This window comes from Ornithodoros turicata, chromosome 6, assembly GCF_037126465.1.
Source record: "Ornithodoros turicata isolate Travis chromosome 6, ASM3712646v1, whole genome shotgun sequence".
In the NCBI taxonomy this organism is placed as follows: domain Eukaryota; kingdom Metazoa; phylum Arthropoda; class Arachnida; order Ixodida; family Argasidae; genus Ornithodoros; species Ornithodoros turicata.
In genome coordinates, this window is record NC_088206.1 from 26,934,278 (window position 1) to 26,958,133 (window position 23,856).

Consider the following 23,856-nt stretch of genomic DNA (forward strand, 5'->3'; position numbering starts at 1 on the left):
TATGCGCAGCAAACCAGACACGCATTGATAAGTCTTTTTTGTGCCTTTTTGGATTTCTTTAATAAAAATCATTTTGGGAGAGATTTGTGTCATTGACTGAAAATTCGGACTGCTGGATAATTCGGACCGGTTTTGTGGCTTTTAGAAGTCCGAAAAATCGGTCAGCGACTGTATATAAAAAAAACTAGACATTGTACAAGGATGCCGCTTGCTTCATTGGTCTTTGTGGCACTTTTGCCACCAGGGAAGACTGATTTTGACAAATTTCAACTGCAATAAATTGAATTTTTAAAATTTGTCTTGCTAATTTGCCAAGTTAACCTCGCGTTTTTCCAACGGAAATGGAAAGCGCATGTTCGATTTACCCCGAAATATCACTGAAGCCGTCCAGCACCACAGCGGGAACACATGAAAAAAATCTGCAAAAAATCTGCAAAAAGCGCCGTTTTGGGACTCTCAAGTTGCCGAGCGCGAGTATTTCAGCGCTATGCGGGCCGTCGTTGCTCCGCCCCCTTGACATTCCATCGCCGCACAAAATTTGCTGCCTCTGATAAGGTCACCCCTTCACTTTCACCTGACACTTCCTGTCATTCCACGCATATCTCTTCTTGCCTTGAACGTGCATGTTAAACGTGCAGCGCTTTTTGCATATTTTGTTCATGTGTTCCCGCTGTGGTGCTGGACACCTTCAGTAATGTTTTTGGGGTAAATCGAACATCCGCTTTCCATTTCCGCTGGAAAAACGTGAGGTTGACTTGGCAAATTAGCGAGATCAATTTTAAAAATTCAATTTATTGCAGTTGAAATTTGACAAAATCAGTGTTCCCTGGTGGCAAAAGCAAAGACCAATGCAGCAAGCGGCGTCCTTGTACAATGTCTAGATTTTTTTATATAATTCAGGCAGTGATGGCCACTAACTACTTCTACAGCAGTTTAACTATAACTACTAACTACTTTGTGATTGAGTAGTTTAACTAGTAGTTAAACTACTTTTCAGGGGAGTAGTTAAAACTACTTTTTTAACTACTGCAATGTAGTTTAACTACATCTATAACTACTTAACGTTGTCCACCAACACCAATCCCTTGTAGTGTTCTTGGACACCTAAATATGAATCACAAGCAATAATAAACTTTGGCTCAAGCCATTGCTACGATCGTCAAATACAAAGCTTGCGGCGGGATTCTTTCTGTGCCTACGCGATAAACTAAGTTGCAGAATTATTTCACAGCAAATCAAATGAGGCTTTACACATGCACGACACAATTGCTCTGCACCTCCGTTCTCATCAAACAAGTAGCTCAAGGTAAAAGTCGGAAGCACAATCGTGCCGTAAAGCTTGCGGCAAAATCGGAAGTAGTTGTCGCCTTCAGTAACCTAACTACTGTAGTTAACTACTTAAAATAGTAGTTTAACTAGTAGTTGCCACTACATTTCTGCAAGTAGTTGATAACTACTTTTTAACTACAATCACGTAGTTTAACTAGTAGTTTAACTACATGTAGTTAACTACTGACCATCACTGAATTCAGGGACACGTAGCAAACAGCCTGTATATAGACAGCAAACAACCTGTATATGCTGCATGACAGAATTATGGTTTCTTACGTATCATTGACATCCCACCTGAAGTTGAGGGTGGCATTTCGATATTTCCGATACTCAAGGATAGTCGTAGTCGATGACACGCGTGTTGAAAGATTAGTGAGTCTGAAGTGGAGCATTCAGTATGGTTTCGGTCGCCCGCAAATAAGCTCCGCCTTCTGCGCATACGAATGGCCTTCGTTGCAACGCAGTACGGAATGTCAAACACGTCGGCCACTCGCGAGACGTAAGCCCCAAAAACCACGCAGGTTTCAAGCGAGACGAGTACGGTTCGATTTCTTGGCCACGGAAATACATTGGCTCTTCAGGGCATTTGACAGTTCCAACATTTCTGTGTGAAAATGTGGCAGCTAAAGTTTCATTTTGTGCACGCGTTTGGCGCATGGTTCAAAATGCCCCATGAGATGGCGTAACCAATCTAAAACAGGAACCACTTTGTGGCCATTGTGTTGGCATGTAAACTGTACATTTTGTCATTTCAGCTTTTGTATCACTGTAAGTAACACATTGCACTTCTCGACCAATGGCAGATGTATGATCTTGACATATGGTAGTTAGTCTTTGAACCAGGACTTGTGTACTGTCTTTCCCCATATGAAATAGGTAACATTGGACAACCTTATATTATTTGACTCAGTGTTCTAGCATAGCAAAATTATACTAGATAAAGCTTCAAACAGGTGATAATTAAGAACTGGACCCCAGGGGCGCATGCAGACATTGGCGTTCCAAGAAGGAGGAGGGGGGGGGGGCATGCCTCCTTACCCGAAGCTCCAAGATCACAGGTGGTCAAGATTTATACTCAGATGTTGTCATAATGGTGTTGATCTGAACCCCAGATGCTCTGCATATCAAAGGTTTCGATTGTCGTCATTCTATTGTCCATTGTCTATTGACTGCACGCTTTGCCCTCACCCCCCTTGGAAGCTGTCTGCTCTCCCTGGAAAAAATTCTGGGACACTCACATAGGTGGACGTGCCTATAAATAATCTGAGTGGGTGAAAACCTTTATCGTAGCCTGATTGCATGATCAGTTTGTGTACTCTCAGCTAAGAGGTTCATTACTGATACAATTACTGACTACTGAGATTGTTGCTGTCCCTGCATTAAACGGCAAAGTGGGCAGAAGCATCTTTTTGAATCTTTTTGTTCATTAAGCACTACTAGTATTACTAGAGATAGAGTGCATAGATTGTATATGCAGAGAGTATAAGCATGGCGTTCACTGCTCTTCATTGTGGAGGACAGGTGCTCACATAAGTACTAGAAAGAGTTTTTCTTTCTTCAATTTTTCTTTCAATTTCTGTTCAGAAGCCGAACAAAACCCACGGCGTAAAGTGGAAGGGACAGTGCTCACTATAGACAAGATCACCAAGAAGGACACAGCTGTGTACCAGTGCAACGCATCCAACCCACATGGTTATGCATTCCGCGACTTCTATCTCAATGTTCTGGCTTTGCCTCCTACCATCACGGAGGCCCCTGAGCAGATGACCTTGGCTGTGGTGACATCGAGAGCCACATTGCGCTGCAGGGTGTTTGGTGCCCCGAAACCTGAAGTCAAGTGGATGAAGGAGAACTCTGAACTGTCAGGAGGCCGCTCTAAAGTGCTTGACAGTGGGGACCTGCAGATCGACAACCTCCTAGTAACAGATCAGGGAGAATACACCTGCTATGCCAGCAACAAATTTGGGGATGCGTCAGCGTCAGGTGCTCTTGAAGTGAAAGGTACGCACATTTTACATTTCTGTGGTTGGGAAATGATGCAGTCATGTCTAGCTGATCTGTAACTCAGTTAACTGGAAAGCTTGTTATCCAGACTACATGATCAGGAAGAAACTTGGTACCATTGGATTTTTATCCGGTTTTCAGGAATATCATATCCGTATCCAGATATCATTTACTGGAAACAATGTTTCGGAACCAGTGTCATTCTGATTCGCTTATACGGAAATGTGTCAAGGGTTTCAGTCTTTGGCATATGCTGGTGTGGGCATGGTCTTCGAGGAACGCATAAGCCTTCTGTTCTCCACTTTGACCCCTTTTTGGTCATCGGTCGGTCACTAGAGACTGGTGTGGACAGACAGTAATGATGGCTCCCAGGAAACACAAGGGGCATCCGATTTGTGCTGGGCACAAAAAGTTGATAATGTGAGCATCAGCTATCCAAACCATGTGAAAGTATTTCTAGTTTCCAAGCAAGAGATAAAGAAGAGACGGGTGTTGCACCTGAGCACTGGGCATTGATATTAGAAGCTTTGCAACTTACGACATTCTAAGCGAAACCTCTAAGAATTTAAAAATTCTCTAAAAAATTATAAAATGACGTGTGCCACAAGCAGGGAGTCAAACCGTACCCGAACCGAACACTGTACCGGAACCAAAATTTTCATGACACTGTTGAACCTGAACCGGAGCAGAACCGGAAAAAATAATAGTGATAACCGGTTCCAGGGTGTCGAACCGAAACGTTTTTCATTTCGGTTTTCGTTCCGGTTACATCAGAAACGATCCAGTACCTGTTCTGCTCCGGAGCAAAAAAATAACGGTTCATACCGGTTTTTAACCGGTTCCGCTTCTGCTGGGAATAATCATCCACACACACACACAAAAAAAAAAGAAATCAACCTTACAAAATGTAAACCCGTTTATTCCGCATACATGGTATCTAATATTAATAGACAGCTGTGAAATTTGTAGCTCCTGGTTCCTGCAGGTTACTGTCTGTTCAAATGGGCTTTCTCCTTTCTTGAAGCGCATGCTACAAACGGACTTGTTTGTCGTGAAGTCATACGTAAAGCACTTTCTTTCTGGGTTGGAGCGATTGAGTCCCATCCGAATGTCTGTTGCTACTGTCTAGCCAGCAAGCACCACCGCACGAGTATGACGCAAATCGAGGAACACCTTCACTCACAAACGAGCTCGACGGCTCCGTTTTATTTTCTTCGTGTCCTGCCCACAAAAGAGTTGCCACTTTGCACGGCCTTGCCCTCGCGTATACGTAAATGTATTCAACTTAGCTGCTCTCAAACAAGCGACGCGCTGTGCGACATTACCGATAAAGAAGCCATTATGCAGGCCCCTTGGGCCGCTGTTTAGTTGAGGAGAGTTTGGGGGGATCAAATTAAAACGAACACTACGGCACATTGCTCTAAGTCACATGTACCTCGAAGTCTGTGTGCGTGCGCAAACCATAAACCATTACAAAGGGAGCCTAAGGGTCATACTATACCGACATACATTCCACATGACATGACTTCAGAGCACACGACGTCTGTTTCATTCGCCTATCCGTAGTCCAAACCGACGAAGTTTTTTCTTGGACCGAAAACCGTTAAATATATTTTTCGGTTTCCCTCTTGAGCGAAAAAAACGTATACGGTTTCGATTCCGTTCCGGTTCGCACCAAAATAGCGTGTTTTTTTTTTTTCTATTTTCGGTTCCGGTTTTCGGTTCGCTCCGACACCCTGACCGGTTCACAACAAAACGGTTCAGACATAAAAGAAGTCAGCGTAAGAGTCCAAGTGCATCTCAGTCCTCGAACGAGGACACATTGGTCTCCATATCATGAATATCGCAAATTCTCACCAAGCAGTCAAACGAGGACGTACAGTAAGTATGCTTTCAGCATCTTTTTTAACATGTTGAATCGCAGTTGTCCTTGTGAGCGCCGTGGCTAGCGCCCCACGTACGCTCTGCGGCGTCTGCTCTTTGGAGGCGCCACGCAGACGAATGGATCAGGAATGGTGTTGGCCACTTGTGTAGCTCTATAGGACGAATATGTGATTAAGCAAGTGCCCAATATTTCCCTTTACACGTGAGCAGTAAAAATTAAACGACTCGGAAACATGCGAAGTGGAGAAGGAGCGTACGCAGAACGGTGCGTATATGATTGGCGGTGGTTTGAAAAGTAAATGTGGTCCTGCTTACTGGTAGTGGAATTGTGTCGTGACACATTGTTTTTGTGTTATGGATTAACTGGTACGCTGCTGTGAGCTTGGACAGAGCAAGGCTGGCAGACTTATTTTTGACATGCTTCAGTACGGTTTCAGATCGAATAAAATGAAAGCGTTGAACCTGTTCTATATTTGGTGTAGCCGAACCAGAACCGAACTGGAACGAAATCCAAGCAACGCGAACCCAAACTCGAACCAAACCCGTATTTTTTGCGGTTGGACACCCTGGCTACAAGATAATGTTTTCTCTTGCTGGTGTAATACTTAAACTACCATCTTAATGAAATTGCACACATCCTGCACTTGATTTACCTGTCTGTGAATCTGCTATCTGTATGATACTGGGTGGGTACCAAAGTGTCCAGATCAGTGAGACATGACTGTACCTGCCAACCTTTGTCATTTAATCGGGAGATTGATTAGTTCGAAGTAGTACTGTGCATCTAGCTCCCACATACAGTAGCCGACCGATTTTCTGGACGTGACCGGTCACCGGAAAAAAGTCCAAATAATAGAGCAGTCCAAAAAATCAGAGGAGCACTAAATTTCTTCAACTGCACTAAGGAAATCTAATTGTGCCCTGCCGCGTGTGGTGATATCCGCCTGCATTTGCATGAGCATCACGTGTTCATCGTACACATTTGACAATAGCAACAACGTGTTCATGATGTCAGAGGTCGAGAGTTGTAGGCAGTCAGTACAATTGTGTTCAAAGTGACGGCTGCACCAGTACTTGCCGTACAATTTACTGAACAGACGCGGCCATAGCGTCGAGAGCTGGTGAACAGCGAAATCATTCCCAAGCAGAAACTTGACCAGCCTCTCGACCGTCCTGACTCCCAAAAGAGTCGGCGCGTGCATGCCCGCGTCGGCTCGCCGGTGCCATGGCACCACATAGAGGTATGGTTCGGAAGTTTTTGAGCAGTTTGGCCTAGGATACTAATTACCAATCCAATCCAAGCACACACTCGAAAATGACGTTTTCAAAGTTTTTTGATGTAGTGCCAAAAATAGTCCTCTTGGTGCTTATCCCGCAAGCATTGTAGTTCGGAAAATCGGCTCTTCAGACTTCGACCTGACCGGGAAAATTGTACTAAAAAGGTATTAATCCTAAGGCGAATGCCACGGTTCGCCGTGGAAGTCCCAATAATTGGCGTCCCAAAAATCTGTCTGCTACTGTATTCAGCATGAACATGAGCATTGCAGTAAAATTGTTGCATTTGTTGTCCGTTACATTTGCATTTGGGTATTTGCATGTACAGTCAATTTTTCAATTAATTAACTATAGAGTTGTGTTGTTTGTGCATCAATTGGTCTACGGATACATCCATATTGATTCTAGCAACATAATCAGATTGGTGACACCGCATTTTACAAGATCTGATTCATTACAATTACGCCTGCCAAAGGTTGAAACTAACTATGGATTATTTGGCATAAGCTATTATTTTGCAAAGGCTTGGAATACACTCCATATGAAATTAAAGATATACGTTCATTATATGTATTTAAAAGAATGTGTAGAAATATTTTTTGCTAAGGTAGTCTAAAGTTACTTCAGTTATCTTACCTGTACTTGTATCACTTATGTTTGTGTGGTGCCCTACGGTACACAATATTTTTTTCTAGTGTATATGTTGCTATTGAGACCGCTTCATCCGCGACATCCCAGCAGTCTTGCACTTGGTTGTGATGTGTGCATAGCTATTATGGAAATGAATATGAAAATATGAAATATTGCAAACAGCATTTCAACACAAGGATGTTGCACTTGTGCATTAAGACATATCTAACGTGAAATGATATGTGACATCTTTTTACAGGAAAGACACGCATCACCCTACCTCCCGAAAACTATGAGGTGGCAGCTGGCAAAAGTTCGACATTCCGCTGTGGAGCAGAGGCTGATCCTAGCCTGGAACTCAAGATAAATTGGCTCTTTAATGGGGAACCTATTGACCCGGAGTTAGATGCACGAATGCAGAAGGTCAGCGATAACTCTCTAACAATTACACGCACAATGGAGCTGGATTCTGGGACATACACTTGTCTGGCGCAAACAGAGCTGGATGACGACCGAGCCAGTGCTAAGCTGACTGTGCAAGATGTCCCAAATGCACCTGAGGTGATTCTGTCCTGCCTCCTTTTTAATTAACTTCACTAAATCTTTTTGCCTATATCAGTGTGTTGGACGGACTTACAAATGAAAGTCAAGTACACAGGATTATGGGATATGCAAGGGCTGGTATTCATGAAGAGTATATGAAAATAACCTTTGTCACAAGTAAATATGACCCAAAGGAATTCTACATACAAGGTTTCAACACTATGTTGGCTTCTGGTGGTTAAATACATGGGGAAAAGCCGTACCAGCAATGCCGTTCTTAGCTTGGACACGAATATAGTGTCATGCCGTTGTAAGGATGTGTTCTGTAAAAAAATTGTCCAGCACTGTACAGTTACATTGTGGACTATAATACCGTCCTACTGTGTAGTGCAGTGGTTCCCAAACTTTGCTACCCTGCGACCCACCAGAACTACAAGATATCACCCCCCCCCCCCTCCCTCTCTCCCCTGATTTCGCGAAGCCACAAGCTTTTCGATTTTAGCGCGTGAATAGTAATAGTACACAAAACTGACAATTTTTTTATTTGACAGTTGATATCGTCACGATACCTGTACTAAGACGGGCTAGAAACCATCACAGACAGAAAAATACCGTATTTTCTCAAATCTACGGCGACCCCCTGACTTCGGGGTACACGAATTTGGAAAAAAAGTAAACAAGGATTTGGAGGCAGTGTAGCAGTTGGAATCAACGCACAATACCATTTATTCATCATCACTTTCTTGGCTACTGTGTTCATTGTTGCTATCTGCTTTTTCAGCAGTGTGCACATCTTGAGGCACATTGCACCAAGCGTCAAAATCCACTGCGCTGGCACAATTCTTGATCTCTCCCTATTGTTTTAGCCACCTTGTAACATTTGCTTCCGGTACTTGAAACCGCCATGCCACCGCTAACTTGTTGCTGTATTCGCGAAAGTGTCCAAATGCTGGAGACCGACGCCACGACAGTGAATGAATGCAGTCCCCATTGTGCCCGTATTGCTGTACAGTCATGTCTCAATTATCCGGACACCTCAGGAGTCGTCCCTTTTCGTCCGGATAACGAATTTCCGGATAACCAAGCATACTTCCGGGGAAACCCGAAAAATTTGGGACAGCTCTTTATAGCTCCAGAAAAGAGAACAAGGAAAAGATCACCACTTCAAAAATTTGTGCATAGTGAGCGTCTTGAAATTAGCAGGCACGCGTGTGACAGTATTTTCGTGACAGCCACGGCACCAGCTGCGTCACCTCGCTGTTCAATAAAGGGCGATGTCTGAGAAAGTTGGTCCTGCGCATATGTTTTTGCCTTCTTGCAAATGCCCTTGGCAGAGGCAAAAAGACAGGCGATGCTTTCAGACGGCCTGGACTTTGACGTTCACATTGACGTGTGGATTTCTTGCGCTCCGTGGGTGCAGTGCACCTCTTTCACTTATCGTCTACTATCTCTGTGTGCCCGCACACACCAAAAAGGAGTGACCTCAGAAGAAAAGGAGGTCAAACACTACAGAATGGCCCCGTGAGATGTGGCCCTTTTCCGGAATAATTCGAACACAGCACGTACCAGGGACAGAGGACGTTGACACTTTTCTGGATAAACGAATCAGAATACCATGAGTCCTGGAAGATTGTTCCCCGTACTTGCTGTCTGGATACGGATAATGAATTCCGGATAACCGAGACAAAATCCAATGGTAGCAGGTTCGTTCCCAGTAATGTAGCCCGGATAACGAGGTTTCCGGATATCTGAACTCCGGATAAGCGAGACATGACTGTATTTGCATCGCGCTGAGACCGCAACACGTGATATCGTTCGCACCGCGCTATTGGTCGATCCTGTCACCCGCTCTCACCCCCCCCCCCCATGACCTGGTTGTGACGTGCACATTTGAATCTAAGACGACCCCCGACTTTGGAACACTGGATTTTTTTTGGGAAAAAGTTGTCGTATATTCGAGAAAATACGGTAAACACGTGGCAGCAGGGATGACTGTTCGACTATCCTTATGTTTGCTGACCAAGAGCGAGGGAGGCTCCGCCTCCTGGATGCGGGCCAATAGGAGGACGCGGAGGTTAGGCACTTCCCAAGCCTCTGCTCTCACCTAAGAGATGGCGCAGCATTACCGTTGTTTTGTGTGTTGCAAGGTTTCTGCCATGGCGCACCAATGTAACCAACTGCTTCGCCGTTCGTTAACCGGTGTACGCGCAACTCCCGATTTGCCTCGTTCCCACGTTGACGGACGGCGAAGCCGTTATTTAGATTGGTGCGCCATGGCAGAAGCCTTGAGGCAGGCGAAATAACGGTAACGCTGCGCCATCTCTTAGCCGAGAGCAGAGGCTTGGGAAGTGCCTGCCCTCCACATCCTCCTATTAGCCCGCATTCAGGAGGCCGAGCCTCCCTCGCTCTTGGTCAGCAAACGCAAGGATAGTGACTGTTCCTATTTACTAAAGCGAGCTTGCTTTGTAGACCTTGTCGTCCACTAGCACCCACAGTTTGGGAAACACTGGTGTAGTCTATAGCAAGGTACTGGAAGCAGTGATTGACTGATTTACTTTGGTGGTATGGTCCCTTCTATATCGACCTTGATATATTTTTGTATGATGCATAGTAGGTGACTCTCTAGGTCAAGTAGACTAACTTACTCATCCAATCTGTGTTTTCCTATCTTTCCTACCTTAGCCCATACAACCTTGTACTGTGTCAGTTTAATCATCAAAACCTGTGTGCTGGCAGTGCAAAATGTGAAGCACTATTTTCCTAATACACAAATGCATAAAATCTTCATGTTTGCAAACACACAAGAACAATGGACTCAGCTGATGTATAGTTTGCCTGGGAGGCCATGGATGAGCCCAAGGTCTATGTTCTTCAGCACAGCACAGGAGTTATGACAACCTAAACTACTACATGTGGAACACACAGTAGCAGTGTGTCATCTGCTACAACCCTGCTTCAGCTCTACATCGGCTTCAGCTCTTTAAAGAAAACTTATCATAGCTGTGGTATGATGATATGATAGCTGTGGTATAACCTAACCTGACCAAACCATTGCTGGTGCCACCCAAAGCACTGCCTCGTTTCAATTTGTTTATTTGTAGTCTTTGTTCTAATTAGCCTTTTAGAAATGTCAAAACTTAGAACAACCTCAAAGTACAATTCCTTTCACCATTTTCTCTCTCTCTCTCTCTATGTGTATGCACACATATGCAAGAGGGGTATTGATTGGTTGATGTACCGTAGCAAGTATTGTATATCGTATGCAATAGGGACCGTGCGAGACCTAAAGAGGGCGCGCTGCTCCGTCGCACCAGAGCTGCCAGCAGCGGTCTTCGGAGTATCCACCATATTACGAGGCACCCGTTATATGCATTCTCAACTGGAACCGTACGTTTGCGTGGTGACCGCTGACTCCAGCCACGTGTGACATCATGTTTTTGAGTGAATCTCGTATTCCTTTTTCCAGTAGCTTCAGAAACAATAACGCTAAAGAGATCCTCAAAGAAGAAATTATATATACGAGTTTTTACTTCTGCTGCTACCGTGGCATTGCGGCACGGCAGTTGTGAAATGGTCAGTGCGTAAATAGTATTCAAGTTTTTGGACAACGCAGAACTTCCCTCCTCACTACGAGGCTCGTCATCCAAATTACCGCGAGCAATATAGCCTCTGGGCTCTGGCTATGAAACACCCCAATCATTATCTCTGCAAATAAAGTTCCCGTTCGGCCTGTGCATCGATGGTAATACTCTATCCTGCGGCATTTCACAGTCACGAAAGGGGCAGCTGTAAATCATTCATCGTTTTGCAGGTCCTCGTTCCGTTTCATCGAGTCTAGAACAAAAGAAATATAATATATTCGTTCATGTTGTGTACACCTCATGCAATGGCCGAACGTGTGTCACGAACGCTATTCGCTGCGAGTCTAGAGCCCTCGGTGGTATTGGAAGCGTAGAAATCACGAGAAATGAAACATTTGGTCCCTAGTGAAGAGTTCTTTTAGGTGTTTGCACAGTTAGTGGTGCAACAGTTCCGGTGTGGCAAAAAAAAAAGACTCTCGCACTTGACAAGTAAACAGAGTTGACTGCCTGATGGCTGTCACGCAAGGTACTTTCTCCGGAGGCCGCATCGAGGCGCCACCAGTTTGTTGCACAGTCCCTATACTTATTTTGTTGGTGGTGGACAGACCTTCTAAGTTGCTAAAAAATGTACCAATTGCTAGAGCAATTAATTATGCACGTAAATGAAATTGCATTGGCCTGTTCTAAAATCGATATTTTAAAAAAACAGTGCAAGGCGACAACAAAAAGGCCAAAAACGAGATGCCACATGCACCGACTACCAATCAAAGACTTTTATTTTTGATACGTCTACGCTTACAAACACAAAATATCCCTCCTCTCCTTCTCCTGTCGAACGTTCTGGAACTACGGTGGTGCTTAGGTCACCAGAAAGTTCATCACATTATCGGAAAAACACACAGAAGGGTTGCTGATACGTACATTTTGAACCTGCTACTGCGCTTTTGGGGATTTTTATCAATTGTAGAATGGACCGCCAACCTGCCCGAATTTTAACTTTATTTCAGTATTGGCCTGTCTTCTATAGCTTATTTAGTTCTTTCTCCTTGAAAATTATACATTTTCTTAATTGTAGTCGAATGACAAACTCTATCAACTGTGTCATGGCGTCTGATGCATTGTTTATGTTGCTATCTCTACACTCTCGGTTTTAACTTTTAACACTTAAGTGATTGTTCATTTGCTAATTAGCACCTTTTGGAACCATTGTGTAACTGGCTCTTATCAGTTAACTGCTACGCAGGTTGTGGATGTCCAGTGCGAAACATTCACTGCCCTTGTGGAATGGAAGCCAACTGGAGATCGTCGTGCCCCCATCCTCTCTTATTCCATACAGTACAACACTTCCTTTACACCCGACATTTGGGAGGATGCCTTTGCCAACATTCCTGCTCCAGACACAAAGTTCAAGGTGTCTATGAGTCCATGGGCCAACTATACATTCCGCGTTGTGGCACGCAACAAGATTGGACCCTCACCACCGTCCCCACCCTTTGGCTACTGCAAGACACCTGAGGAAGTGCCCCACAAGAACCCTGACCGAGTGAACGGACGGGGAGATCGGTCGGACAACCTTGTTATAAACTGGGCACCGATGTTGCCCATCGAACACAATGCACCTGGTTTCTTCTATAAGGTATTGTGGAAACGGGATGATTTGCCCGATGCTGCCTGGAACTCCCGTATCATTGAAGACTGGCGTCAGCACTCGCACGTCGAGTACGGTCAGCCAACTTTTAAACCTTACCGTATCAAAGTGGAAGCTCATAATAGCAAAGGCCAGGCACATACTGCTGCGTCCCAGGTGCTTGGCCACTCTGGAGAAGACGTGCCCCTCTATGCCCCACGTGACTTTAAGCTCGAATCTGTCATTGACTCTCGGTCTGCCAACTTCAGCTGGAGTGCCGTCAGCCCCGAGTCGGTTCGAGGTCACTTCCGCGGCTACAAGATTCAGACGTGGACGCCCGACGAGGGAGACGAGAAACTACGTGAAGTTGTGGTGCCATCCAATGTAACAACAGCTCTGGTGACGCTCTTCAAACCCTACTCCCGAAACTTGGTGCATGTGCTGGTATTTAATGACGCCTATGATGGTCCTCACTCGGACAGCATTGAGTTCAGTACGCCAGAGGGTGTGCCGGGCCCTGTTGCATCGTTTGAGGGCATTCCCATGGGTTCCACTGGGGTGTACTTGCTTTGGAAGAAGCCCTTGGAGACAAATGGTGTGCTGACAGGGTACCACATTTACTATGAAGAAGTGAAGAACATGGACTTGGGCCCTAAGCGGGAGAGACATCCCCCATTGCGAGATCCACTGGAGTCTCGAGCCAAGCTAGCAGGTCTGAAGCCTAACACCAAGTATCGCATCACCATCCAGGCAGCTACTCGCCAGGGACAGGGCGAGGAGTACTACATTGAGGTTTCCACAGCGGATGAATCTGAAAGAGGTTGGTCTCTCAGATTTTACTCATGCCACACAGGTACCCATGCGATGTAGGCTGTCCCGGGGTGATTTATATATTTCTTTATTATTTCTGTTAACAAAAATGGTGCCAGTAATTTAGTGCAGCACGGCAAATGTAGAGTATCTCTCGAAAATTACTTCCCTTTACATTAAAGTCTGACATTGTCCTCCTTCCTCATGAAGGCACAGAGAAGTATGTTGTGTCATGTTCGTGACTGTTTGTTGGACCATTGTGTTGGACCTTCAGATTACGGTACAGAAAAAAAATCTGGCAAAGTAAAGCCTTGTGATTCCAATAAACGCAAATTCTTGGAAATCATCCGGCTGCACAAAAACTTTACTCGTGGACTTATTTTATGCATGTCAATTGGCACACTGTCCTGTTGAGAGCACCCTTCATGCAGGTCAGTACCATTCACTTGCTCAATGAACTCCATCAATAAAAATGCTTCGATAATTCTGCAGTCGTCTTGGTTCCATAGAAGAAAATTTGACTCTCCATTCAGTCTGAAAATATATTGCACAACAAAGTCGGACCCTCACTGAGTGCACAGATGTTTCATGAATGCCACTGAGATCTTGAAATGCTTGATAATGAAAGTCCTAGCTCTCCAATGCAGTTTGAAAGCACATAGCTTGGCATTGCTATGTATTTATGTATAAACATAAATACGGCATGACATAAGATTATGATCCCACTCTCGCGCATCTAAATTGAGTGGAAAATTGCCCAAGACACAATGATACTGAAATCAACATGGAAAGTGCTCATTCCACATCATAAATTAGTAACCAATCATGCACGGGGCCCTCTGACAGTGGATCAGGCAGGAGCTGCTCCAGAATGCTTCAAGGCACTTCCATCACTGTAAACAGAAATAAATATGGAGTTGTTACTGGGTAGAGAAATGGCTTAGGTGGAGTATTTGCTTTCCCCAGAACATGACTGTAGATTCTTGTGTATATACATACACACTAACACACTAGACCAATGTCTGCGTCACCCGCAGAAGAGAGTAGTGAAATGCCATTGTTGTTATTGCAGTGCCCGACGTGCCTGACTTTCTGTGGACATACTTGCCGGACAGAGATGGACATGCAGCAGTGCAGGTGACATGGCTTCCGGCCGTCACAGGGCATCCTGGGTCGCACTTCTTTGTTCGGTACCGCAGAAAAGGTGCGCAATTTTTATATATGAAACAAACAGGTGCTGTACAAGATCAAAAAGATTTTCAGTGTACTTCCATTCAATGAAGGCAACATTACCAAGTTCCAAGTTCTGCTTGTACTTCCACTGTAGAAGCTCAGGTTGTAATCTCGGGGGAATCAAAACAGCACAGTGCCGCTTCGGTACTGCTCGGTCAATGTGTCGCTTTCTTGGAGCACTTTTTCATGATGCTGTTGCATTTCCTCAAGATTACCTTCCCCGGAAATCCACTCGACGTTAAAACAGGTTACCTTTTGCGCCAAGCTGAAACATCTTTTCAATGCAGGTGACGAGATCTGGGAAAGCACTATGGTTGAAAAAAATGAAGATACCATTTTAGTAAAGGGTCTGGAGACTGGAGCAATCTACGAGATGCAAGTGGTCGCAGTGGATGGCAAGCACCAAAAACCATCACGCATTGAAGAAGTGGAAACCGGTGGTCTTGGTAAGTTCTATTTTTCTCACCCTTTTCATCATAGCAAATGTATAGCTCCTATGGGCCCTTGTGGGGAGGTGCAGAATCCTTGGGTTTCAGCGCAGGACCGTTGATTATGCACAACCGAGACAATAGTACAGTTGATAATATTGACACTGGCATCTTCTAGCATACAGTAAACGCATCACTTGCTAAAGCCTGAATTTGCTGTAATAAATTACCAGGTCAGGCGATGTCGCTCTACATTAGCGCTTGAGACAGATAGCTTAAAGTAGCACAGAAGTCATTTTTAACACCCTGTTTTCTTCCTATAAAACGGCCAGTAAGACGCTCCATGAGAAGTAATTCACACCACAGAGTCATAATTATCGCAGAAATTGAATTTAAAGTACGCCGCAAAAAGCGACCGTGCGCAACGGCGGTGGAGAGCAGTACCAGCCTGTGATCTGCCTGGGACCTCGCGCTGACGTTACAGGGGCCACGCTCGCGGATTGGTCCAGAGAAATGTTGTCTGCTACTCCGCTGTTCGGGGTTCTGAAAAGGCATTGCTCCTGGCTCTGTCATGATTCAGTCGCTCCTTCTATCCCCAATTCTCCGGGAGAACTGGCAAAACTGGTTTGCGGCGGCAAAGGGACAGGGCGCTGACCCCCACTGACCAGCGAACCAGAACGAGTTGCCCCTGTAACGTCATTGGTGACGTGGCATCACACCTTCTCCTCCTCGTTATACCCGGAGTGGCAAGTTAAAGGTGAACGCGTGGAGCCATGTTTATGTGAGTCTTTTTCTGGGAAACAAATTGCACACATCAAAACCTTTCGCATGATTCGGTAAAATGACACACACACACTTTCATCAGACGTCTTAATCTGAAAATTTTTTGGATGGCCCTCTGTACTCGTTTAAGCAAGTTGAGAGTTGCAGCTGTCATGCGAAACTGCTCGTTGTTTCGCATGAGCTGTTCAAAAGCTACAGAAAACCCGCTTGTAGGAGTTATGTTTATCAAGAGGCACCTTTATATACAGCAGAAAATTTGAAGTGCTCATTCCGGTGATTGCTGGTGTATAATTATGTTCACTTACCAAAAATTACTGCCGTACATTTATCTGTGCTTTTTTCGGCAAATACCAAAAACTGGAAACCCAATCATAGCCCGAAAAAATAGAACTCCAAACTTGCAAAAATCATATTTAAAAAGTATGAAAATTGCGTAGCTTTCCTTGCACACCAAAGGAAGAAGGTATAGTGTGACATAAAGGCATGTACAGTCGCCGACCGATTTTTCGGACCCTGATTTTTCGGACATGCTCGTTCGCAGAACGGCCGCGGGTCCCATAGAGTTGATGTATAAGAACGTCCAAAATTTCGGACGCCGTGCAGCCCCGTCGCTCGATATTTCGGACTCTGTTTGCCTAATCAGCGAATTTCTCTCTTGGGGTGAAGGAAAATATTGAGGAAAAAAAAATAGGCAATGATTGTTCATTTCCCATCCCTCTGAGTAGAAGAGGTCTGCTTTCGCGTCTTCGTTTTTGGCCACCGGCTTGATTCTAAAGGCCCAGCACGCGCTGTCCACCCGCGAGTCGCGTGACAGCGCTGTAAAGCGAGCTTCACCTAAAGCATGCATGCGTTAGGTGAAGCCGACTTGATGACGGCGGTGCCTCTGTCAGTGTAGAATGACGAAATGTCGCTTTGGGAAATAGAAGCTGATGTTATCAGGCAGAGCTGGAAGCACGTTAGAAAAGCATCAACAAATTTTTCCAGCCTACTAGTACTTAGTAAAGTTTATTTTGAAGCGAAATTCGTTTTTTCGGATTGCTCGATTACTCGGTCTTTTGCGCGATATCCGCCGAGTCCAAAAAATCGGGCGGCGATTGTAACTGCGAAGGAAGGTTGTGTCTCCCGTGAGGAGAAAAATCTCCCAGTTTAAGTCAGTGTGAACATTTGTCCACCTTACATGACGAGAACTTTTTGCACGGCCATGTGAATGCCGCTTGGCAATGTTTGTCATGCTTGGTCCATCTTGCAAAAATTTTTGAAAATCATGACCCCTAGATGAGACTCTGCTACATTTTTTATGAAAGCGTATCCTCAATTAGTTGCCCTGTGGAACATCGCCATGTTGTAGATTGGGGTGTGATCTAGGCTACATTTGTCTTCGCATGGTGTACCATTATGATAGCCTGCTTTATTACTTTACTCATTTTCTCCATACACAGGAATGAGTGTGTGATCATACAAGTACTGTTAATTAACCACCTGTCCTTCAGCACAAATTCCACAAATATCTGGAGTATCAATAAAACGACAAATAACGCCGACAAACAAACTAGCATAAACTTGTTGATTTCTTCATTCTTTGCATTGTTTGGGCACGGCAAAAAACAACTTTATTTTTCACCCTCAATGGCTCGCATTTTCACCAGTTCTTGCCACACAACATCTTACGGAATAAGACTTGTCTGCCACACACTCATGGCCATCTGAAAATGAACAGAAGATTTATGCCTAGAGTTTTCGGGACATATTTTTGCCCCCGATTCGGGAGATAAAAAGTGGGGGAATCAACACGTGCTCTAAATTCATGCAAATTCGGATGGAAGAACTTCCAGTACGCTAAATTCATGGAGAAATCGGTCTCTGTTACTCAAACAAACTGTGCTGGTTTGGTAAAAACGGTGATGTAATTGTGTTTGCTGCCAAACAAGCTAGTGTGCATTTCTACATACGTTTCAGTGAGGACAGTTTGCCGGGTAAAAATCGGGTTTCACCCTAAAGAGGCAACCTTCAATTCGGGGTGCAAATTCGGAGAAGAAATGAGGTTAAACCCCAAAACTTCAGGCTCTATTTACAGTGGACTTCCACTAAACGAAACTCTGTTAAACGGAAATTACGGATAAATGCAACAGTAGGATCACCTTTGGTTGGTTTCCTATATATGCAATGATAAAAAAATTGAAACAACTCGTTTTGTGTGCTTTGAGTAAACGGAACAAAGTGGAGGTACCGAGATGCCGCCGAACCTCGAAGACTCCCATTCACGTCTCACGACCTGGGCGGAAGTCATAGCCAGTGAAATCCAATCAGTCAGTCACTCGTACAATGTTAGGCTTAGCTCGCGTCAACATGTGTCCTCATTAAGTCTGTCAAGAAACAGCTACGTAAAGCGATTTCGCTTGTGTTAATGTTACGAATAATTCGGGGACATGAATGCGAGAGCAAATAAAAAATAGAAACCGTGAAATTATCCAAAGCCAATACTGTTGTCATAGCAGGCTGTGCATTTAATGAGGATGTGGACAATGCCACATGATACTGACAGGTAATATCGGAAACCTGGATGCGGGAAGAGGATGCGCAGTTTGCCCGACAGAACAGAAAGATAAACCTCATTGTAGACGATTGAGGTGTGCATGAAATTTTTTTCCAAGCCTCAGGCATGCATGCATGCATGCATATTTTGTAAAAAAAAAAAAAAAATCAGAAAATGCAAAGAGAACAGCCATAAATTCTTTTTTCCCCTGCTACCCACAGTAGTGGAAATTGATTGCCTTGGAATGAAGTTGCATTTCATGAAATCTGTGTGCTTTGCTTAAATGAAACTTCTGATAAATGGAACAATATTTCCATTCCCTTGGAGTTCCATTTAAGAGGAGTCCACTGTATGCCATCTAAAAACTTGGACAGAAGCTCTCTATCGAAGAAGCGCTATCTATAACCCTGTTTTAGCAGTTTTCAAAGTTTCTGTTAGGTTGACATTAAAGGGACTGCAAAGTGAATGGTAAACCTATAGAAACTGTGTGCTTTTCTGAGAGCTTGTAACTTGGACATTTTAGATATGTAATGCTCCAATGTACATTGAGCATTTTTTAGCAATGGAGTTTTTTTTTTTAAGATTGCTGTGCCAAGCAAGATTTGCAGGCTCCAAGATGTGGCAACCCTGAGCAGAGCCATTTATAGAGAGAGTTTGGCCATTAGGAGGAGCCCAACTTGAACTGTGTCATGCGACGTCACCACTGAACGACATCCCTCACTGCGCTCTATTGTTGTCCAGTCGTCAACTGGTCGCCGACGCCATGTTGATGCAAAGTGTTGTTCACGATGCAAGGGAGAAGAGACATGTGTATTGCATCCTTCGAGAACCCTTCGTCCTTGAATCCTTTCAGTTTGGTAACAAAGCCCCCATATCACGGACTCCTGTGAGTCGTAAGCTGGCGATTCTGTTAGATTACATTGAGCACGACAAAAGACTGCACCAAAATGGCGCCTACCTGCTGGCTGATAAGCGGATTTCGCTTGGATTCAGGCTTTTTGGGCGGTGCAGCAGTGACTCTGACGTCCAAACATGCTCCTCCCGTGAAGCGGTAAAAGATGAAAAGATGGCCAAACTCTCTCTATATCGATAAAAGAGATAGGGCGCAGACTAACTGGTGCATGATGATGAAGGAACGAATAACCGAGAGACACGGGACACGAAGACAAGCACAAGAGTTCTCAGACACAGTAATGATTTAATAACACACAAACCTCCTAAATACCCAACAACTCCCGGAGGGGAGAGAGAGGGATAAAGGATGGCCTATTTACACTGTTCCCACGTTGCGTTATCGCCACCGTCTCTTTCAAAAGTCTTTTCCACTTATCCCTTTCCGTAGACACAACCACGGTTTCGCTGAAAATGGGCCCACAGTTGCTGCATTGCCGAAGATGCATCTTCAGATGCATCTTCGGCAATGCAGCAACTGTGAGCCCATTTTCCTTTATCCCTTTATCCCTCTCTCTCCCCTCCGGGAGTTGTTGGGTATTTAGGAGGTTTGTGTGTTATTAAATCATTACTGTGTCTGAGAACTCTTGTGCTTGTCTTCGTGTCCCGTGTCTCTCGGTTATTCGTTCCTTCATCATCTCTCTATATACGGCTCTGACCTTGAGCAGGCCACTCGCACGCCATCTGTTGAGAGCACAAACAACTAGCCAAGCCAGCTGGCATATCATGGCCGACTGGAATGTTGGTTTCATCATCAAAGATGAACGAACGGTTGGTGCATCCTGGAACACTACAAACGAGACAAATGTAGAAACTGCCTGGATGTGAGGTTTCGTTCACAGAGGCAGAGGAAGGCCAACAGATAGCACACGTCGTGCAGATATTCTTACAGGTTGCAACAGTTTAAAACAAACTGCTCAAGAGTTGCTGCTGTTCTCCAAAACAGGTCTAATATAGAAACCTGTCTCAAATGCGTTACGTTACTTCAATATCACGTGATACCTGTCCACCAATTTGGAGAAACCTCCAATGTTTCCTCTGGCAGACATCCGTGGATGCAACGATCGCAAAATTATCAGTCTATGAAATTCGTTAGTATGAAAAATATGACGGATTGAAACGTGATGGCTTGTGTTTGTCATCACAAAGTCAAGTTCTACCTGGTAGTACATAAGAAAGTAGTGGTAGCATTTCACTTTACAGTCCCTTTAAGTTCGGCATAAAATGTAATTGCGCAGCTCTACATCAAATGTTGTTTTTTCGTATTCATAACTAGACCTCGGATGTTTATGCACTAAAAAAGGCCTTTTTAGGCGCCCATAATAGGCAGGAAAAGTACCGATTTAGGCAATAAAAGTCCCATTTTAAGCTCAATAAAATTCAGTCTGTCACCCTTCGGATCAATGGTCACGCGAAGGTCCCGCTAATTGCGCTTCTGTTAAAGACTTTTCAACTGTATCCAACTTTATTGAGTATGAACTTTATTTAACTAAAGGTAAAAATTGAGGCTGACTGGGTCAAGTAAGGAATGTTCACAGAACAGTTAAATGAAAAGTTAAAAACAGTTAAAAACATTCATCAGGTGTAGTTGTAGAAGCAGTACGACACAAGCACCATTTCCAGATTTGTCGGTGTAAAGCTCCTGTGCTTGTCACCAAGTACTTGCTTATAGGCCGAAAAGATGCACTCCACATCCACCGACGTTAGCGGTGCAAACTTCAATGCTGGAATGTCCGTAGGATTAACGTTGTCTGGTATGGCTGGCGCAGTTCCAGCTAGTACGCCAGTCAATGACAGCAAAGTTTTAAATCCCAGGTTTCTGTCGAGTACATATTTTAGTTTTTGTGCAACTCTATCCTTCACAGTACCCACTGGCAGGGTGTCGATTCGCTTAGGTGACGTGAATCATTCTGAAATAGAACACTTTTAGCAATGTTGCGGCACAATGCATGTATGCTGCAGCATCAGTGTAGAGGAGCAACAGTTTGTCATACTTAACTCCAGATGGATACAAAACTTTCATAGAATCGTTGACAAAGTAAGCCACCGTGTCGCCGTTTGTCTTTTCCAGTGGCTTGCAGGATATCAAATACAGGCGGCTGCTTTGATCTGGATTTAATTTTCTGACCACCATGTTGGCTATATATCAGCCTAGAGCCTGAAGTTTTAGGGTTTTACCCAATTCTTCCCCGAGTTGAAGGTTGCCTATTTAGGGTGAAACCCGATTTTTACCCGGCAAACTGCCCTCACTGGGACATCTGTAGGAAGGCACTAACTTAATTGTTTGGCAGCAAATGCAGTTACATCACCGTTTGTACCAAACCACTACAGTTAGTTTGAGTAGCTGAGCCCGATTTCCCGAATTTAGCATACTGGAAGTTTTTCCACCCGAATGCGCATGAATTTAGTGCACACGTTTATTTACCCTATTTTTACCCCCCGAATTACGAAAAAAATATTTCCCGAAAACTTCAGGCTCTATATCGCCCATTTGCATCCGTCGTCTCATTCACCTCAATCCAGATGCAGGACTCTCCTATTTCAGAACGAATGGTACTCAGTACTCCTTCGTACGTGGAGCCCAAATATTTTTTTCGCAGCGTCGATCGGACGGAATTTTCACCTTGTAGTACTTCTCCAAGAAGGTCTTGAAGACGAGGTTCTCGAGCTTCGCCCACGGTATATTTGCTGCAACAAGTGCCGCGCACAAATCGATGTGCAGTTCACTCTTCCTTCCATCCTGAGCACAATCCTTAAGAGCACTTTGGCGGGATGTCGATGGAAAGTCCTTTGTGCAGTTGAACTTGTGTGTGGCCGTGGTAGGATGTTGCTCTAGGTGTGATTTTTCTCGCACAGAACCTGCAAATCGCAGATCGATTCTTACGCTAGACAGTGGAACATCTTATGGAACTGGCCTGCCGAATGTGAGTGTGCGGAAGCAAACTCTGTACTTGCTTTCCGCATGGCTGACAGAGCACCACAACTCCGTCAGTGGTGTCCACGAATTAACCAGACTTCACCTGCTCGTCTTTATTTTTGGCATTGTGCACTGCCTGCGACCGTCTGCAGAGCCCACGTTGCAGTGTGTTGTGCGTCCACGCACCAGGACGACCGACATCAATGGAACATGTCATTCTCGCTATAGTTTCGTTTTGCTCCGTGCCACTATGGTAGCTAGAATGTTTGGTATCCCGACCGCACAATACTCTAGCTACGATGCCACTTCTCCCACTAGCTCTGCATGTTTTGCTGGGTGACGCATCATGGGAGAGGTTTATGAATCCAGCGGTGAAAATAATGCTATTTGCGACGGAATATATAGTAGCACAACATTGTCGGTCGAACGCGTCTCGTCTTGTTCTCTTGGAACGAAAAAGATTAATTTAGGCATTTTACGGGGGGGAAAATGACGTTTTAGGCCCAAACGCAGAAATAGGCATTTATAGGCCCAATAGGATTTTTTATATGAGATCCTTATCACTCAATTTCTGCTCTTGTATCAAAAAGGCACTATATGGGTTCGTGGAAAAAAAATAGGCATTTACCTAAATGTCCATGGTCTATTCATAACGCATCACTATTACACGCACTTACAGAACTCACTCTCAAGCACGGGCCAATGTATAGTTCATGTCAGGGGGTAGACACTTGAAGGATGTCAACGATGTTGCTATATTTAAAGTTTGACAGGGTACAACATGGTACGGGGCACAAATGGTATGGCTCTCCACTTTCATGTAATTTTTCTGCATTTCGTTTCAATCACAGCACAACCTTTTTTTAAACATATTGGAAGTTTTGGAAGCCAGTTTTGTGCGCATATTACCCAATTATGTTGACAGGTGCTATGGCATGGTGCTATCAGGTGAAGAGTTGTGTTTTCCAGCATGTGTTGTGAATGTGCACGTACAGCCGAAGCAGTGACCCATGAGGGAGGTACTCAGGAAACTCAGGTACTCAGGTACTTTGTTGTTTGCAGCAATCCGTGCCCCCGGCAGTCCAGACAACGTGGCTGGGGCGGCCTGGTTTGTCGGCATGATGTGCGCCCTTGCTCTCCTCCTCCTGCTTCTGCTACTGGTGTGCCTCGTGAAACGCAACCGAGGAGGAAAGTATTCTGTGCATGACAAAGAAGTAGCCCAAGGCAGGGACCTCGACATGCCGGAGGAGGATGGTGGGTTTACGGAATACACCAAGGCGTAAGTGTCTACTTTCTGTACTCTTTGTTAGCATAGCACTTTCCAT

The 23,856-nt window shown here is 44.6% G+C and overlaps 1 protein-coding gene across 5 annotated transcripts in view; it reads left to right on the forward strand.

The window, feature by feature from the left end:
* LOC135396474 (neuroglian-like) overlaps positions 1-23,856 on the forward strand; it is a 49,818-nt gene that overhangs the window by 23,656 nt on the left and 2,306 nt on the right. For all 5 annotated transcript variants that reach the window (XM_064627462.1, XM_064627460.1, XM_064627461.1 and 2 more), the window contains 6 exons: positions 2,917-3,333; positions 7,385-7,686; positions 12,493-13,696; positions 14,759-14,890; positions 15,207-15,365; positions 23,594-23,810. In XM_064627462.1, coding sequence (XP_064483532.1) covers positions 2,917-3,333; positions 7,385-7,686; positions 12,493-13,696; positions 14,759-14,890; positions 15,207-15,365; positions 23,594-23,810 — 2,431 coding nt within the window. The remainder of the gene's footprint in view (positions 1-2,916; positions 3,334-7,384; positions 7,687-12,492; positions 13,697-14,758; positions 14,891-15,206; positions 15,366-23,593; positions 23,811-23,856) is intronic.